This window comes from Astyanax mexicanus, chromosome 5, assembly GCF_023375975.1.
Source record: "Astyanax mexicanus isolate ESR-SI-001 chromosome 5, AstMex3_surface, whole genome shotgun sequence".
Taxonomy (NCBI): Eukaryota; Metazoa; Chordata; class Actinopteri; order Characiformes; family Acestrorhamphidae; genus Astyanax; species Astyanax mexicanus.
This window is the reverse complement of record NC_064412.1, coordinates 57928555-57947500: the sequence shown is the minus strand read 5'-3', so window position 1 is coordinate 57947500 and position 18946 is coordinate 57928555. Positions and strand designations below refer to the sequence as shown.

At 38.6% G+C, this 18946-nt stretch overlaps 1 protein-coding gene across 12 annotated transcripts in view; it reads left to right on the top strand.

Moving 5' to 3' along the window:
• The window catches only part of ptprt (protein tyrosine phosphatase receptor type T), a 248900-nt gene that overhangs the window by 109311 nt on the left and 120643 nt on the right, over window positions 1-18946 (top strand). For all 12 annotated transcript variants that reach the window (XM_049479917.1, XM_049479923.1, XM_049479919.1 and 9 more), the window contains exon 8: window positions 10327-10623. In XM_049479917.1, the coding sequence (XP_049335874.1) occupies window positions 10327-10623 (297 nt within the window). The remainder of the gene's footprint in view (window positions 1-10326; window positions 10624-18946) is intronic.

Genomic DNA, 18946 nt, shown 5'->3' with positions numbered 1-18946 from the left:
ATCAGTTCATTTACTTTCACCTGGTTCCCCCTGCCAATACTGTTTAACTCTAGGATGAGTGAGATTTCAGGATCTTGAGGGAGAACTAAAGCCAGTAATGAGGTAACTAAAATATTAATGTTACCCAGAAAAGTGACTTCTGATTAAGTTTTAGAAGAGACACAGATCAACCATACATTTGATAAATAGAGAACATGCTTTAATGTTTTTATTTTTAAATCTTAATCTGATTTTAGCTTCATATTTTCTTGGTCTTGGTCTTGAATCAGACTCAGACTCTAGCGGTCTGATCTACAACATTACTTTCGGAACCTTCTCTCTGTTTGCTTCAGAAGCTCGGCTGGTGTTTGTGAGTTGTTGTTGGATGGTGGAGTACAGTATTAGAGTGCAGTGGAGAGTGGGCTGCAGTGAAGACACTCTCGGGAACTCGGACCCCCTACAGCTTCCTGATCCCTGAATAACAATGGGCTCGGTGGCCTTTTCCAGCAGAGGTCATTCGGGAGAGAGCGGAGCGAGTCGCTCAGTGGGAGAGGAATAACAATATCCTAACCTTTTTCCCGCGTCTGATTAAGCCATCAATTAAAATTTATGTCGTGAGACGGCACGCGAGGAGGCGGCGGGAGTCTGGGTGCTCTCCAATTGGACTGTATTTTTTTATTTTCTGCAAGAATAATTAAAACTAACGACTTGCCCTCTAAAAGAGCCGAGTCAGCATGTTTGGACTCATTAGTTTATGAATTTAAAATTGAAATGAACAGTATGCGGTCACGGGTTAACACACGCTTTGTTTCTCAGAATGATCCGGCTCGGGCACCGGTGTCAGCCGGGCTTCTGGAAACTTTCCTGTAGATAAGATTAATGCTGTTATCTAACAGGTTGAACTTGAAGGTCAGGAGAACTTTCTCCGTCCAAAGAGTTGCACTGTGATGCTCATCGCTATCTTACACTCAACAAAGAGTGTCTATTTTCACTCCTATTTTCCTCCTGTCTGGTTTAAACAGCAGCAGATCTTCTGAATATATCTACACTGATGGGCGTGGTGTTCTGGAAATGAGGTGTGTTCAGGTACATTTCTGGAGTTTTATCTTGTTTATCTTGGTAACAGAAAACACAGGAGCTCCACTGACTGAATACAACCTAGACAGACGCCAACAGTCAGACGTTCATCGCTATCTTGGAAGTAAATAAAATAACATTGCTGTTTGCGTAAATGAGCTGATGGAGCTTCTTCACAGCGTCAACCAGCAGCTCAGTTTCCATCCATGGAAATTGACATTTTAAGAGTTGTTCTATATAAAACTACTGTTTGCCTTTAATAATTCCCTTTCTGTGGTTGTAACTCATAAATACTGCACTAAAATATAATAATATGTACAGAATGTACGCCAAATCAATTCCATTCTTTTTTTCTATCATATCTAAGTCTAACAGAAAAGCTTCAGCAGACTGGATTATGAGATTTGCTGTATTGACACTTCTGTGCTGAATGAACGACTTTAGCTCAGATAATCAATATCACTGCTGACAGCCGGCCTCGACTCCATGATCACTGTTCTGACCTGCTCTCCAATTCTGATTTACCAACCCGCTCTTCCAGCCTGTCAGTTACAGGATTAAAAATGTGAGCTGTCAATACTTTACATACAGAACATCAGTCTGGATGGAGGTTATCTGGAGACAGAAGCTGAAAGATAAAGGCTGAACTGTGATTTATTATGATTTTAACACAAAAGAGATACGATCTTAGCATGTATGCAAGTGCAGCCAACCTATATCTACAACAAATATAGCTTTTTTTATTCTCAGAGAATGTTTTAAAAGTAGTGTGAAAAAGTAGTCTACTGCTGTTTGGCAGCATGACATTTGGTGCTTGTTTTGCGGGAGAGAAAAAACATGAAAAGACATTTAGCAAACACAAGTCCAGCAAAGGAAGACTGAAACAAAGGGAGTTCATATACAGGAACAGACAAGGAACACCTGGGGAGGATAATAAGGGGGCGGGGTTATAAATGAGACATAAGTTGGAATACTAAAGACAGGGCTATTGTGAAAGCTTTACATGAGAGATCAACATCAAATCAAAAATCATCTTTGATATTTGATTATTCAAAACACTTACAACACACTTCTTATAACACAGGGCAGCTTTTATCAGTCCCAGAACTTTTTATCTACAATATTTTTATTGGAAAAATAAAATATAGTACTCTCAATCACAAAAATGTTATTTATCTATTATTTTTTAAATAAACATATTTGCATGTGAAGTAGTGTAAGTAGTGAATAAATAATTTACAAATGTCTAATTAAGGCTTTATTAAGCAAACGATAATACTTGATTAAGTACCTAATTTGTGTTCCTTAAAATAAAGTGTTACCAAAAATACTTTAAATTTTTAGGATTTAGTAGAAGATAATGAAATGAAATTAGAGAATATTGTAAAATGGTACAGTAAACAGTGATTTTCATTCCCAGAACTTTTCTATTCTTTAAATATCTTCCTCTAGTTGCACTCTCCAGTGTTTTTCCCCACAATCACAGAGTGAGTTTTGTTCTTTCACTCTTTCTCTCTGGTCTGAAAACACTTCTAACCTCTTCACACGAGCGAGTGATGACGCCGGAGCACAGCGGTTCAGACTCGGCGCTCCCGGCCTCAGCCTAATGTCCTCCAGACTCCCACAGAGTGCATGCATATAATCAAATATAATCACGTCCTCCCGCCGCTTCAAATCAAGAATCTGAGAGAAAAACACAACACGCCATCCCTCCCTCCCTCCCTCCATCCCTCCATCCCTGCATCCCTGCCTCTCTCCTGCCGACTGTCACATATATACCATGAGCCTCAGAGAGAGATAGAGACAGAGAGAGAGAGAGGGATAGAGAGAGAGAGAGAGAGAGAGAGAGAGAGAGATAGGGATAGAGGGATGCTGTTCTCTTGTTGTCCTCTAGCGAGGTTTAAACGATTGGTTTGAGGCCGGTTGGGGAGGGAAGAGGGTGATTGCTTTTTTCTGCTCTGTCCTCGAGCGTCGTGATGAAGGCGGTTCAATAACAAAAAAGGCTCTTTAGATAGAGAGTCCCAGCAGTCCATTCCATTTCCAGCTTTCTAACTATTGCTCTCTTTCTTTTTCATCCCTTTCTCTCTATTTTAAAGCTATGAATCCACAGGTGGAGGGTATAGAATAGGTACCGCTTTAAAATGAGACTACCCTTATAAAGGGTTTATAAATGGTTTACAATTAATGGTTTATTAATGGTTGCTAATTAGGTTGCAAATGCCTTAAAATCATTAATAATCAGTTATAACACATACGTAGAAAGGGCAACAATGACCTGTTGTTTGCCAAATAGTGAACTATATTACACAGCCATCTATACTGTTGAACTTCAGATCTTGTCAGATACTCAACTTAATTTGTCTTCTCAATCTAACTCAACTCAAAAGGTCTGGTGTGTTAATGAAGAGAAGGGATAGTAACTTGCTGTTGAGAATAATCTCTCTTTATTTGATTGCCGTTTTTTTAAAACCTCTTAAGTCCGTCTTCAGTCTCTGCCTTCCTGTGAATCTACCTCTGTACCGACGGCATCATTGACCTCTGCTCATAACAATAAGCGAGTGATAAGACGCGCCTGTTTCGATTGTGAGCTCTAAAGCTCTTTCACTGCTGCTTTAAAACTGCATTAATACACTTTTATCTGTCTGTGTAACTTTTTCACAAGACTTCTCGATTGTTCTCCAAGGCCGTGGTGTCCTTCAGGTCCTGTATAAACCGATACAGCGCTGGTGCTAATGTGCTGTCGCCCGCAGAAATATACATTAGCAATTTATAAAGAAACGTAGAAAAGTGTAGAAAAGAAACTTTACATTCAAAATAAATAGGTAACTTTTATTCTGTAGAAAAAAAAATCTAAAGTAAAATCAACATCTGATATTTTTGTTTTATAAACAGTCTATAACTTGTGACATGTAAAATAATATGTAAATAACACACACCAAATGGAGGTAATTTGTTTTTTAAAGAAGGACGTGAACGTAAAAGATTCTCTATTCTCTATTATATTTAACTCTACACCCAACTCTACCCAAACTCTACTCTACTCAATTTAGGGTTAAGTTTGGGGTTAGATTTAAACTTTAGATTAAAATTAAGGTTTGGTTTAGATTTTAGGGTTAATTAATTCAGTTGAAGTTAGGGTTAGGTAAAGGGTTTGGCTCTATTGTGCATCATTTTCACATTCAGCTAAACGTTCAGCTGTGCATTTAATATACATTCAGTTAAATGTATAGAATATTAGTTGAGCATCTATGAGGCATCTATAAGGGACCATCCAAATAAAGTGATACCAACATTTTAAACTTTGTTCCTGATGTGAATTATATCAGAACTACATTGTGTATATTAATGTTCACATTCAGTAGTTATGTATGTATGGTGATAATTATAAAAAAGGTTGAGTACTATTAATGCAGAGAAAGAAAAAAAAAGATAGATAGATAGATAGATAGATAGATAGATAGATAGATAGATAGATAGATAGATAGATAGATAGATGTAATAGGAGATAGAGAGAGAGAGAGAGAGAGAGAGAGAATCTGAGCAGCTTTGTGAATCTGGACAGTATTTGAGTGTCACTCTGCAGAATACAGAGAATCTTCAGGAGGTTCTTGTTCTCAGGGTTCTGATACTGAATTTATTATTTAAGACTCTGTTTTTTTGGCTCGTTTGATGTTTTTTGGGCTGGTTTTCTGTTTTAGCACCTTCCCCACGCTGTTGCCTCACTGCTGTCGTATATCACTGATAGTTCTGCCTTTAAGAGAGCTCTAGTCGACCCCTGGTTAGGTTTTCGTACGAGGCTCCACCTACAGGCCAAGAGTAAATATGAATCACTTATGAAGCTCAACTTTTGTTTTACAATTTTTAAACAAAAAACAAAACATTTTCAGTTGTGCCAACTAGAAATCTTTAGATAATTAATCTTTTCTATGTATAAAAACTTCAAATATAAGCATCACAGTGCTAACGCTCGGAGGAAAGTGCAGCGACTCGGTTCTGATACATCAGCTCACAGACGCAGCCTTGTGCTGATCCACATCACCCTAGGAGTGATGAGGGGAAAGAGAGAGCGCCTTCTACTGTACTTTACCCACCCAGAGAGAGCAAGGACAAAACTGTGCTCTCTCGGGCCTCTGGCAGCTGATGGAAAGCTGCATAACCAGGATTCGAACCAGTGACCTCCCGATCATAGTGTCAGCGCTTTAGTTTGTTGAACCATTCGGAGCCCCACGTTAGACCAACTTTTAACAAGAAACTGTTCAGCTGATTAAAAATTACATCACATTAAGGAGAAAAACTACAACTACAGTTATGATGATGCTGTTATTCCTGTGGTATTGATTTTTTTAGCAGTATCACTCCATCGCTCTGAGTCTCATCCTGAAACTTATAGCTTCTTCCTCCTGTCTCTCCTTTTTTTAAGGAAGCCTCAAGCAGAGAGACCAGGCAGACAGACACTGATCCTTCCTGTTTTTATGGGATTTTTTTGTTTGTTTTCTCTCTCTTTGTCTGAGTCTCTCGCTCTTCCTCATCTGAATCGCCCGGTGTAAAGTAGCTCTGCAGACGGGCCTTTTGGACACCCATTGATATGTTTATTGCTTGCAATTTCCTCTCTTGCCCGGTGCAGGAGGGGGTCCGCGGTGGGAGCGGTGGAGTTGTGATAAATGTTGTGGTGCTCTTGAGCTCGGGGAGATGGTGCTGAAGCGCCGCGGCGGCGGAGAAACGCAAGATTGATTTCTCTCCCTTCGTTCCTCCAGAGCGCCCGCGATTAATGACCCTTACAGCCCCGATCCGTCAGCTCTACCCTCCCCAACACCAGCCCCACACCCAGCCCCACACCCAGCCCTTACCTAGCCCTCACCCAGCCCCTCACCCAGCCCCTCACCTAGCCCTCACCCAGCCCCTCACCCAGCCTCTCACCCAGCCCCTCACCCAGCCCCTCACCCAGCCCTCACCCAGCCCCTCACCCAGCCCTCACCCAGCCCTCACCCAGCCCCTCACCCAGCCCCTCACCCAGCCCCTCACCCAGCCCTCACCCAGCCCCTCACCCAGCCCCTCACCCAGCCCCTCACCTAGCCCTCACCCAGCCCCTCACCCAGCCCCTCACCCAGCCCTCACCCAGCCCCTCACCCAGCCCTCACCCAGCCCCTCACCCAGCCCCTCACCCAGCCCCTCACCCAACCCTCACCCAGCCCCTCACCCAGCCCCTCACCCAGCCCTCACCCAGCCCCTCACCCAGCCCCTCACCCAGCCCCTCACCCAGCCCCTCACCCAGCCCTCACCCAGCCCCTCACCCAGCCCCTCACCCAGCCCCTCACCCAGCCCCTCACCCAACCCTCACCCAGCCCCTCACCCAGCCCCTCACCCAGCCCTCACCCAGCCCCTCACCCAGCCCCTCACCCAGCCCCTCACCCAGCCCTCACCCAGCCCCTCACCCAGCCCCTCACCCAGCCCCTCACCTAGCCCTCACCCAGCCCCTCACCCAGCCCCTCACCCAGCCCTCACCCAGCCCCTCACCCAGCCCTCACCCAGCCCCTCACCCAGCCCCTCACCCAGCCCCTCACCCAGCCCTCACCCAGCCCCTCACCCAGCCCTCACCCAGCCCCTCACCCAGCCCCTCACCCAGCCCTCACCCAGCCCTCACCCAGCCCTCACCCAGCCCCTCACCCAGCCCCTCACCCAGCCCTCACCCAGCCCCTCACCCAGCCCCACACCCAGCCCTGACCTAGCCCCTCACCCAGCCCCTCACCCAGCCCCTCACCCAGCCTCTCACCCAGCCCTCACCCAGCCCCTCACCCAGCCCCTCACCCAGCCCTCACCCAGCCCTCACCCAGCCCCTCACCCAACCCTCACCCAGCCCCTCACCCAGCCCCTCACCCAGCCCCATCACTTCAATTCACTTAAAAATGAGTTTCTGGTTTGTTATCTTTAGTTTCTTTGTTTTTTTGTTTCTTTTTCTTCTCTTTTGTTAGTCCTCACTAGTCCTTTGTTGTTGTTTGTTTTATAGGCATCCTGTTTTTGTTTTATAATCTTAGTGTTTGTTTTGTTCCTTTGTTTCATTATAAATAAAAGTCTAATAATAAAACCGACCTGCGTTTGCATCTCGACTCTGATTGGCTACGTCGAGCACATTGACTCGAGCGCTGAAAGGGCGAATTAGCTGTATAGGATTTTCTGTCTCAAATTAGCAATCTTTTTAGATTAGAGCTGAAATCCGGGGCTGATTAGGGGCAGATTAGCTGTAATCATGCCCTCGGAAATGAGGGATTTGGGGCTGCTCTTGTTCAGCATTATTTTCCACTGGTTTTTCTGGGATTAGGCGGCCGACACAAAGCTGAGGATGCTGAAGAGGCTCGTTTTCTGCTCTCTGAAGGACCGGGAACTGAAACGCTTTGTAAGCACACAAGAGGCCACAGAGTTTTTCCTTTTTTTTCTTCTTTTTTTGTCCAGTTTTGTGGAAACTGACAGTGAGACAGTGAGAAAAATAATAACATTTGAGACAGGAAGAAATTCTGCTGAAGGATTCACATCTCGAGATCCTGAACCAGCTGATAGACCAACACAATAAGAGATTTACAATATTGTTCAAATGTTTTTAAAGAGGTTAAAATATTAAATGGTTAAAAAGTCACGATCCTTAATAGACTACACACTTTAAGTATTACACCAAATGGTTCTGAATGCACTGCCTATTTCCTGAGATACTATTTTAAGAGTTTTAACAAGATTTGTGCTCTATAATGTGTTTTTTTTTTTTTTTTGTTGTACAGTGTTTCAAATATTTCTAATTAATTTGTACACAAATATGTATTTGGGAAAAAATCAGTACATTGTGTTTTTAATTTCTTTCATTAAACATCGTATTATGGGTTCTGGCCTAATTAATTTATACATTTTCAACTATTACTTCATAAATGCATTTATTTACCCTTTCAGACCCATCAGACTACATTTGCACCACAGTGAGGACTGTAGGGGGAATAAGTGGAGATGTAGGACATGTGGAGGCCAGTTCTACATGGATTTCTTTTCTCAGGAAAGTGAGATGTTGGGAGAAATCCATTAAGATCAGCAGTGGACGCAGCGGCAAGACGAGACATGAGTCTTCATCGATGTGTCTGAAGAATATGTGAATAAATCCCCTCAGAATAACAAAGAATAACACCGGGTCAGATCTCAGGGTCACACAAATGGATGTGTGCAACAAAAAATAATAAAATAAGTTTCTATATGTGCTGCAACTCATGTTTTATTGTTCAATAGATCTGTTTTTATCTGAAAAAGAAGATGACACCCCTGATAAAATAACATGAATTTGTTTACTGCTCCAGATTAGCTTTTAAACTATGTTTCAGGAGCTTTCTAACATTTTCTAATGACAATATGCTAGATGATGTTGATGATGAGTGTAATATATATTTAATAAAATAAATAATTTCAAGCATAAATTGAAAGTTGACAAAAAAGCTGATCTATCTATCAATCAATAAAATCAATCACATCTATAGTTAAAGCTCAGCTATTTCGGCTTATACAATCATAAGTGATTCAAAAAATCTCCTTATGGGGGTTAATTGTAGTGAGTTATTGACAAATTAAAAAATAACAATAAATAACATTAAAAAGAGACAAAAGAGAGTCATGAGAAAAAAAAATTGTTTTCAGTGCACAACTATTAGGAATGACAATATTTAGCCAAAACTGATTCATATGAACAAAGATAATCAAAAACACAGGTGAGATGAGTTAGTACTCTGGTGATGGGGATGATGATGAGGATTATTGCACATAGGCAGAAGTCAGTGGAAGAACACAGAAATGTGATTGTTTTCTGACAGAATGGAGGACAATGAGTCACTGTTATTCTTTTTTTATTATTAATGTGTTATAACTGGTTAGTGATGATTTTATAATTGTAATACAATACAAACACTGTTAAACACATTCTGCTTATTTTAAAAACCTTTATAAGAGTAGTATTAGCCCTTCTGTTATCTTCACATTTACTAACATTTTCTTCAATCATTTTTAGCAATTTTACCCTCTAGAAAAAATCATGTAATATTTAGAATTGTTACCCTAATTTAGTTTACATGCTATATTTGATTGTTGATTATTTATTGTAAATTAATAGTAAATAAATGATCTGTTGGTCAGTCTGAGCTCAGTGAAAGCGAGGGGTATCAGGGGTCTGTTTACACTGGAGTTTCTGCATGTAAATCAGTTTGTCCTCAACGTCCTGCTAATTCCTCTAGATTAGAGAAATCACATAAAGAGGCCGGAGGTTTGGTCTCGGTTTATCCTCGGCTGGACCGGAGGGGATCTGAATCTGAAAGGAGGGTTTAGAGTCTTTAGAAGCTTTTACAACTTATCCAGTTCTCTCAGGAGCTTCTGATACAGAAAGAGCTGAACATGAGCAGCACTGGTGTAATAATACAGAAAACACTGCATAAAAATGATTTTATTATAATGTTTTATATTATGTAAAATAAAAACCAGAAAGAAACATTTATTAAAAAAACAGAAGTACACAAGTGTTCTACTATAGTAAAATTTTTATTGAAGGTTAGTTGAAAAGGGTTTTCTGGGAATAAATATCTAACAGTGTTTTACAAACTTGCTTATAATTACCCTTGTACTGAGTAGAAAGTTCAGATAATTGTGTGAAAACGTCGAAATAAATAATTCAGTAAAGAACACAGCTCTGAAAAAATATATAGGGACCTCTCAGTTTCTGAATCAGTTTCTCTGATTTTGCTATTTATAGGTTTATGTTTGAGTAAAATGAACATTGTTGTTTTATTCTATAAACTACAGACAACATTTCTCCCAAATTCCAAATACAAATATTCTCATTTATTCATAAAGTTTAAAAGTTCAGAAATAATCAATATTTGATTTTTTAATCACAGTTTTTTTTCATGCATCTTGGCATCATGTCCTCCTCCACCAGTCTTACACACTGCTTTTGGATAACTTTATGCTGCTTTACTCCTGGTGCAAAAATTCAAGCAGTGCAGTTTGGTGGTTTGATGGTTTGTGATCATCCATCTTCCTCTTGATTATATTCCAGAGGATTTTAATTTGGTAAAATCAAAGAAACTCATCATTTTTAAGAGGTTTCTTATTTTTTCCAGATCTGTATATAACCAAAATTTCTACTTGAGTAATGTAAAGAAGAACTTGTATTTGTACCGCTGTTTGACACCTCTGATTACCCAGTTTATTGATCATTAATAAATAAAACCTTTTTTCTCCTCTGTCTTTCCTCAGATCCGGTGAACGGTCCTCAGAATGTGAAGGTGGTGGACGTGCGGGCGAGGCAGTTGAGGCTGGAGTGGGATCTGTTCACGTACGCCGTGACTCGCTGCCACAGCTTTAACCTGACGGTTCAGTATCAGTATATATTTAACCAGCAGGAGTTCGCAGCCGAGGAGCTGATCCCCACCTCCTCCCACTACATCCTGAGAGGACTGAGACCCTCCGTCACCGTCCGGCTCCGACTCGTACTCGCCAACCCTGAGGGCAGCAAGGAGAGCGAGGAGATCGTCAAGCAGACGGAGGAGGACGGTGAGATCACAGCCTTTACTCTACAGGAAGTTCATAAATACATAAATATACAGGTGTTGGAGAATAAAATTATTATTTAAAATTATTAAAATAAAAATAAAAATTAAAAATTATTTTAATCCTTGTGAGGAGCGAATTAGAGGAGGAATCAGACTGATAGAGGAGGTGAAACGCTGCTGTTGAAGCTCTTTGAAGGTTAATGTTCTACATTAGGAAGGTGATATAAAGACCCGTGCTGAGAGACGACGATGCTGTGAGCTGATTGGCTCCAGAACTCGTAGCGTCTTAGTACAGTTTTGTGTTTCTCGTCTCTGTCGTCAGTTTTCTCTGAAGCAGCTCTCAGGACGGTTCTTCAGAGAGTTAAGGAACCTCTGGTTTTTTTAATTTGGAGCTTTTGTGAGGAACCTCTTGTTCGATGGGGTTAATGGTGCTTTCAGTCGGGTCCTGTAGACACTTTCAGAGTGAAGTGCTTCCTGTTTGCTGAACAGACCTGTGGATCTTTTGATTTGAGGTGAATTAAAACGTTCCAACCAATCAATCAAAAAATGTAATGCTGTAGTTAGTACCTTTTACTCTAAGATAAATAGATGTATAATGATCTATAAGGGAAATGTAACCCTAAATCACTTACCTAACCCTAAGTATATAATTGCTGACCAATAAAAAACAAGTATCTCCATTTTTAGATTTTTAGATTTTTAGTTTACGACATAATTTGAACAGGTAAAATTGTTGCTTACTCTGTGCCAAAATTTATTGAAAAAACAGACCAATAGAAACTCTTCAAAATAACCTGAAATAAACTCTTTTTACATTGTTTTCCATTGAAAGTTTGGAAGGTTTTTTCTCTCTCCTGTAAAGTTGCTGTTTTGGAGACTAGCAACTAGAATATTAAATAAAATATTGAAGTTTGAATTAAAGTGAACGTTAAGGTTAGGTTTAAGTTTAGATCTTGGCTAAGTTAAGGTTAATGTGTAGTTTAGGTTTATGTTTAGTTTTAAGTTTTAGTTTAAGTGGTGAAGTTGTAGATTAAGTTGTGGCGTGTAGATATATTTGAGTTGAGACAGAAAAACTAAATATTGTATCTCCAAAATGGAAACTTTACAGCATAAGGAATGCTAAATGCTAATTTTATAATTTTTTTATTCTGTTTCTCTTTTATTGCTTGTCTGAGTTCCTCACTCCGCTATCAGAGCCCACTTTCAGTCACTTTAGTTTGATTTCTGTGGGAGAAGAGTAAAACTGGAGAGAGTCGAGGAGGGAATGATATCTAATCCTAAATTACTAAAATTCACAACTTTTGCACTGATTAGCTGACCTGTAGTTATAACAGAAATAAGTGTATATACAGTATATTATCACTCATTAAACCAGCAGTATATATCATTACATTTTTATTCTATAAACTACAGACAACATTTCTCCCAAATTCCAAATAAAAATATTGTAATTTAGAGCATTTATTTACAGAAAATGAGAAATGACTGAAATAACAAAAAAGATGCAGAACTTTCAGACCTCAAATAATGCAAAGAAAACAAGTTCATATTCATAAAGTTTTAAGAGTTCAGAAATAATCAATATTTGGTGGAATAATCTTGTTTTTTAATCACAGTTTTTTTCATGCATCTTGGCATCATGTTCTCCTCCACCAGTCTTACACACTGCTTTTGGATAACTTTATGCTGCTTTACTCCTGGTGTAAAAATTCAAGCAGTTCAGTTTGGTGGTTTGATGGTTTGTGATCATCCATCTTCCTCTTGATTATATTCCAGAGGTTTTTAATTTGGTAAAATCAAAGAAATTCATCATTTTTAAGTGCTCTGTTAATTTTTTTTCCAGAGCTGTAAATGCATAAATTAATTATTGAAATGGTTTATAAGCAAAGAACTGAAGAAAGAATCTGACAGATGTTCTTTATATTTGTGTTTAATGTATTTCATGATGAACGGACCAATAGCAATGCTCCAAAATGACTGATTAACTTTAATCTTTTACAATTAAGATTCAGGGTCAGTCTCTCAGACAGGGATTAATCCTAGTGTTGGACTGTGCAGGATTTTAAATGCAGAAGACAAAAATATAAAATACTACAACTAGATTTAATGCCTGACTGAGACACTGATCTGTTTTTGTTTGTTTGTTTTTTGTTATATTTTCTTTTGCAAAATAATTGAATTATATATACAAAGTTTTGGTGTATATAGTGTATTATAAAATACAGTATGTGCAATAAACTGTACAATATGTGTAAATATAATTAGATAACTGCTGATATCTGTAGAGATCTGTGGGGGAAAAGCAGAGGGAAGAGATTAAACTGATTAAACTGATGAAAAGTGAAATATTTAGTTGATGAATTGGTTACATAAACAGTCCTGACAATCTGAATCAGTGAAACAGTGAGATTATTCATTATTCAGTCGAGCCGAGGGGGGTTTCGGGTTTTGATCATAAATTAATTTTAATTCAGCTCCCTGGTTACTCCATTCAGCCGTTAGTGAAAAGTGATCTGATTTAATGTGAAAGAGAAGTTATGTATTAATAACCAGCCTGCAAATAAACACCATCACTGCATCCAAAACCCAACACAAATATTAGGTATTATTGCAGTGGAAATTATTAATTAATTAATCAATCAATCAATCAATCAATCAATCAATCAATCAGTCAACCATTATTTTCACTTTGGATTATATTGAGGGTAACCCTCATTTACAGTGCTGCCGAGAATTTACAGTTTAAAAGGGATAAAATAGGCAAAATAATTAGTAAAAGAAATACAGTTATTAAACCTACAATAAATATAGATAAATAAAATATGTGAAAAAGAAAAGAAAATAGGAAATTCTAAAAAGACCATAAAAATACACATAAAAAGTAAAGAATTTATAAAATATAAAATGAAGAAAAAAGATAATAATAGTAAAAGTAAAGTAAAATGATAAGAAATGATAAAACAAATAATAATGAACTAAGAACATAAGAATCTTTAATATTGACAGATCTGTACTAAAGCTGATGGAGATCCCACAGGACGATTATAAAACAGCAGCAGCATCATCTGAGCTTTATCTAAACCATGAGTTTGTGTTTGTAGAGCAAAATTTCACAGCTGTTCTTCTATTTCTAAATTATTATTGATTATTAATGATTTATAACATGATTGTCACATAGTTATTAACTGTTAATAAGGGTGGGATGCAGATTTTGTTCATTGTTCAAATTTTTATTTTCCTAAAATCACTTTTGTGGCAATATTAGTGTTTTTCATTCATAAACCACATTTTAATTTAAACCCTGACTTAAAACTTACTCCGCTATTGCTGAACAAACAAACAAACAAATAAATGAACAAAGAAACAAATAAATGCAGCTATATGGAGCTTCATACACTGAACTGATGAAAGATCTTTTCATCATCTAATCTTCTCTTTTCTTCTCCTCTAAAACATCTGATGTGTTTTAGTTAAGAGGAAATCTCATCGCCGGCTGCGTTATTGCCTCAGAAAGGAAGCCGCAGAAAAGAACAGAAAGCAGAAACACAGTTTTCCAGATCGCGGCGGATTCGTGAGCGGCGCTTAATTCGTGAATTTCCCGGAGGGTAACGTGAAAGCGCTCCGCATCCATTTACAATTAATTTCTTTCTGCCTGTTTTTAAACAGAGCGCAATAAAAGGCTGAGAACAGAGGCAGGGCTTAGGCTTATGAGATTAGAGCACATCACGCCAGTTTATACAAAACATTCTTTTTTACTTTTTGTTTTTTTGCGCCGGTCTTTATCTGGCGCCGGGGAGTTGGGTTTGATATGGATCGCTTCTCTCCTGCTTATTCAACATCTCTCCTCTTCTCTTCTCTTTTTTTCCTCTTTTTCATCTTTTTGCATATGAAAACCCATAATTGCAGGCCTTTGTGAGGCTAAATTGACGGACATCTGCAACATTTCATTTGTAAAGCAGAGCCTATCATCTCTCTGTGTGTTACCTTATACGGGATAATTGCAGCAGAGCGTGATTAGCATGAGGGCCGAGCAGCAGCTCTTACCTTATTAGGTAAACAACAACGACAACAACAACAACAACAACACCAAGACACCAACACATACAGGGTTTGGAGAATGAAAGTGAAACACTGGTTTTAGAGCACAATAATTGATTGTGGTGACGGACAGTTCTGGTGGAAACAGGAGAGTTGAGGTGCACATTGAATTCTGCGTGATTTGATCAGCCGTGGTTTTATGTTTTTTGGATACAATCCGGGTTAGCACCCGAACATCCCTTTCAGACAGCTTCCTCTTACAGCGTCCACAGTTAATCCTGTTGGATGTGGTTGGTGCTTCTTGGTGGTATGCTGACATTACCCTGGATACCGTGGCTCTTGATGCATCACAAAGACTTGCTGTCTTGGTCACAGATGCTCCAGCAAGACGTGCACCAACAATTTGTCCTCTTTTGAACTCTGGTATGTCTCCCATAATGTTGTGTACATTGTAATATTTAGAGCAGAACTGTGCTCTTACCCTGCTAATTGAACCTTTACGTGTGAAGCGTGAGACTCTGCTGTGCACGAGGTTACCGTAATACCCACAACCTCAGAGGTCTGCCGTAAACTCAAACTTTCACCCGGAGGGTCTTTCTGAAGTTAAAGAAAGAGAGAGAGATGTTATTAAACTGAGGCTCCTGATTGGACGGGTCGGAATGAACAGAACAGAAAGAAAGAATAGAGAATAATAATGTTTAATATAATGAGTTGTGTCAATCAGAAAGGCTTCGTGTAGAAAACTAATGAGTTTCTGATTAGTGTGTAACCATGACATATCACTGACACACACACACACACACACACACACACTATACACACACACACACACACACACACACACACACACACTACACACACACACAAACACACACACACACACACACACACACACACTATACACACACACACACAGATTCTTGGCACTGGATCACAGCTTATATGATAAATTTAATAATAATAATAATAATAATAATAATAATAATAATAATAATAATAATAATAATAATAATAATAATATATATTTTTTACTTTTTAATGTTTCTGTATTTGATTTTTTTTGATAGTTAGATAATTGTACTCAATACCACCTATTATCTCTGTTCCAAGGATTCAAGGAGACTTAATGTACATTATTATTATTATTATTATTATTATTATTATTATTATTATTATTATCAAATTAATTGGAAAACTTTAATTTACTTTCACCTTAGAGATCAGTTGCATTAAATATACAAATATTTAAAAAATGTGAAAATATGATAAAATATTATTACTAACCACATGTGGGTCATCTTTTTGCCTGACTGCAGGCCCAAACATTACATTATACTAATCAATTTATCTATTTATTATTAGATCATTATTTCCTCTAGTCTCTTTTTTTGTTATTTTTTTCTTGTTTTTTGTCTTTTCGTTGGACCTTTGTTTTATAGTCTTTGTTTCTTTAGTCTTAGTGTTTGATTCTTTGTTTGTTTTATTAAATTTCTAAGAATAAACTCCACATGCACTTTTATCCTGCCTCCAACCCGTTACATTTACAGTGTTACAATGTATCTTTCCTTTATTACAGTGAATGACTGACTGAATTTAACTGTATTATAATACTTCAACACACACACACACACACACACACACTTAAATTAGCATGCAAACTTGCGTGAACAATGGCTAATGGAAAGATACCTTAATTCCCTTCCCTCACAAAGGAGCTAGCTAAAGCTGCTAGCAGCTAATCCATGATTGCCTGAGGGGGTCTCCACTGTCAGACCCATTACAGACCTGCCATGCTCATCTTTTTAATCTGCCCTCCCAATTAGCCACGACTTAGCGCTACGCAAACAGCAGCACTAAGGCTGCTAAGTTGGACTAAATGGCCGTTTAGTGAAGTCATTAGCTCTGTTTGCTCTGACTGTGAGGAAAAGGGCTAATTAGTGTGTCATCGCCAACAGTGGAGTCAGAGACGAGACCCAACTCTCTGCTGAGACGAGACCACCATACCGGACCCTCAAACACTGAGCTACAGCTGAGCTTTGAAGAAAAACAGAGTAGAAACCTTTATTTCAGATAATTCATCTTATATGTATAAAACTCCAAATATTAACTCTTAACTTTGTTTTTGTTGGCCTAAGTTAAGTTATTTCAAAAGTGTATTGTGAGTATTGTGAGTTCTGCTTAATATCCTTTAGTACGAAATAAATGAATTAAGCACTTTTTTTGGTCAGGTTTGCACAGGGAGATGTGGAGGTGGATGCTAATGCAAGTAATTTTAACAAAAAAGAAACCAATTAAACACGAAAGCAGATAAACAAACAAACAAACTAAACAAGAAATAAACCAGAACAAGAAAAACAAGAGACTAGTAACCTAAACAGATGTAAAATGCACAAGAACCGACAAGGGAACATTAAAACAAAAGAAGGGGCTTTATATATATACACGGAATTAGACAAAGTAGACAGGAAACTGGAAATACCCGGGGACAGGTAATGAGGGGGTGGAGCCACAAATTACACAAGTGGGAGCACTGAAGGCATGGGCAGAGACAAGGAGAACACAGAGCCATGTGCAAGAAAGCACATAGCTAGGTAAACATGAGAAGACATAAAAAATATTAGAACAAAAATAATGAAAAGAGAGAATGTAAAATTAAAATATAAAACATATTCTGGTTTGTTTTATGTATTTTTTTGTTTACTATAAATAATTCCATATGTTTTTCTTTATAATGTGGATGTTTTCATTCTATTTAGAATCATTATCTTTAGTGAAGAACCCTAAATAGACTAGTGATGATTCAGGACAGTGAGATGATGTATAATGACATAGTGAATTCAGCCCAGACTGAAATATCTGTCAGCATTTCTATATAATCACATGGCTCCGCCTCCTCCTGGACAGCCAATCCCGAAGCTTGTCTGAAGCAGATGTTATTCAGAAAGCTCTGTTTGAAGTCAGCAGATCAGATCCTCCTGCATGCAGAGTTAATGTGAGCTTTATTACTGTCTGACACCCTGAAGCAGCCGTGAGGGTGTTAACTGTATTAAACCCAGAACACACACTGAGACAGCTACTGAAGTGCCAAAGTGTGCAAACACACACTCGCGCAGACACACACACACACACACACTCACACAGCACGCACGCTCTCGCGCAGGGAGAAACACACACTCGCGTGCACTAACAAACTCACGCGCACAGATGCAGTTGTAGTCGTAGCACTTGTTATCGCCTTTCTGCGCTGAGTCTCGAGAAAAGCTGTTACAATTCACACTCTTGCGCTCTCTCTCCCTCTCTCTCTCTCTCTCTCTCTCTAATTCTCTCTCTCTCTCCCTCTCTCTCTCACTCTCTCTCTCTCTCTCTCTCTGTCTCTCTCTCGTTCTCTCTAATTCTCTCTCTCTCTCCCTCTCTCTCTCACTCTCTCTCTCTCTCTCTCTCTGTCTCTCTCTCGTTCTCTCGCGCTGCAGCTGAGGTGTGTCTGACAGAGTTTCACAGATCATTCCGCCGCTGTCTGTCTGCTCTCCTCACTTTACCTTCTGCCCAGCAACACACTCAGCTCACGTCACGCTTTACTAAAAACACTCTTTATATTAATAGAAGTCTTCGGGCTGTTTGAGCTGAGAGTGAGGCATTTGTTGTGAGAGTGCTCTAACTGATGATGAAGTAATCACTCCCTGCTGTATCACTCCTCATCCAGTCCAGCCACCAGCTCACCTGTAGAGTGCACAATAAAGAATACAGAGCGGTCACTGATCACTGATCAATTATCAGTTTATAGTTATTAGTTATCAGTTTTTAATTATCAGTTAGCACTATTCACTTATCAATTATCAGTTATCAGATATTGTTTTTTTTAGATATCAATTATCAGTTATTAGTTATCTGTTTTTATTTGTTAGTTATCAGTTTTAGTTATTAGGTATCAGTTATCAGTTATTCATTATTAGTTATCAGTTATTCATTATTAGTTATCAGTTATTAGTTATTATTTATAAGTTTTTAGTTATTAGTCATTTGTTTTCGGTTATCACTTATCAGTTCAGTTATAACGTATCAATTATACCTTATCAATTATCAGTTATTATATATCGGTATGTCTGTATGTTTAACCTTTTGTCTATCTGTCTGTTTATCTGTCTGTCTGTCTGTTAATTCATCTGTTTATATGTTTGTCTATTAGAGCTGCACAAAATTGGAGAAACTGATATTGTGATATTTTGTTTTTCTGTGACAAAATATCGTGACACATATCTATAATCTCTGGTAGATAAAGTCATGAACAA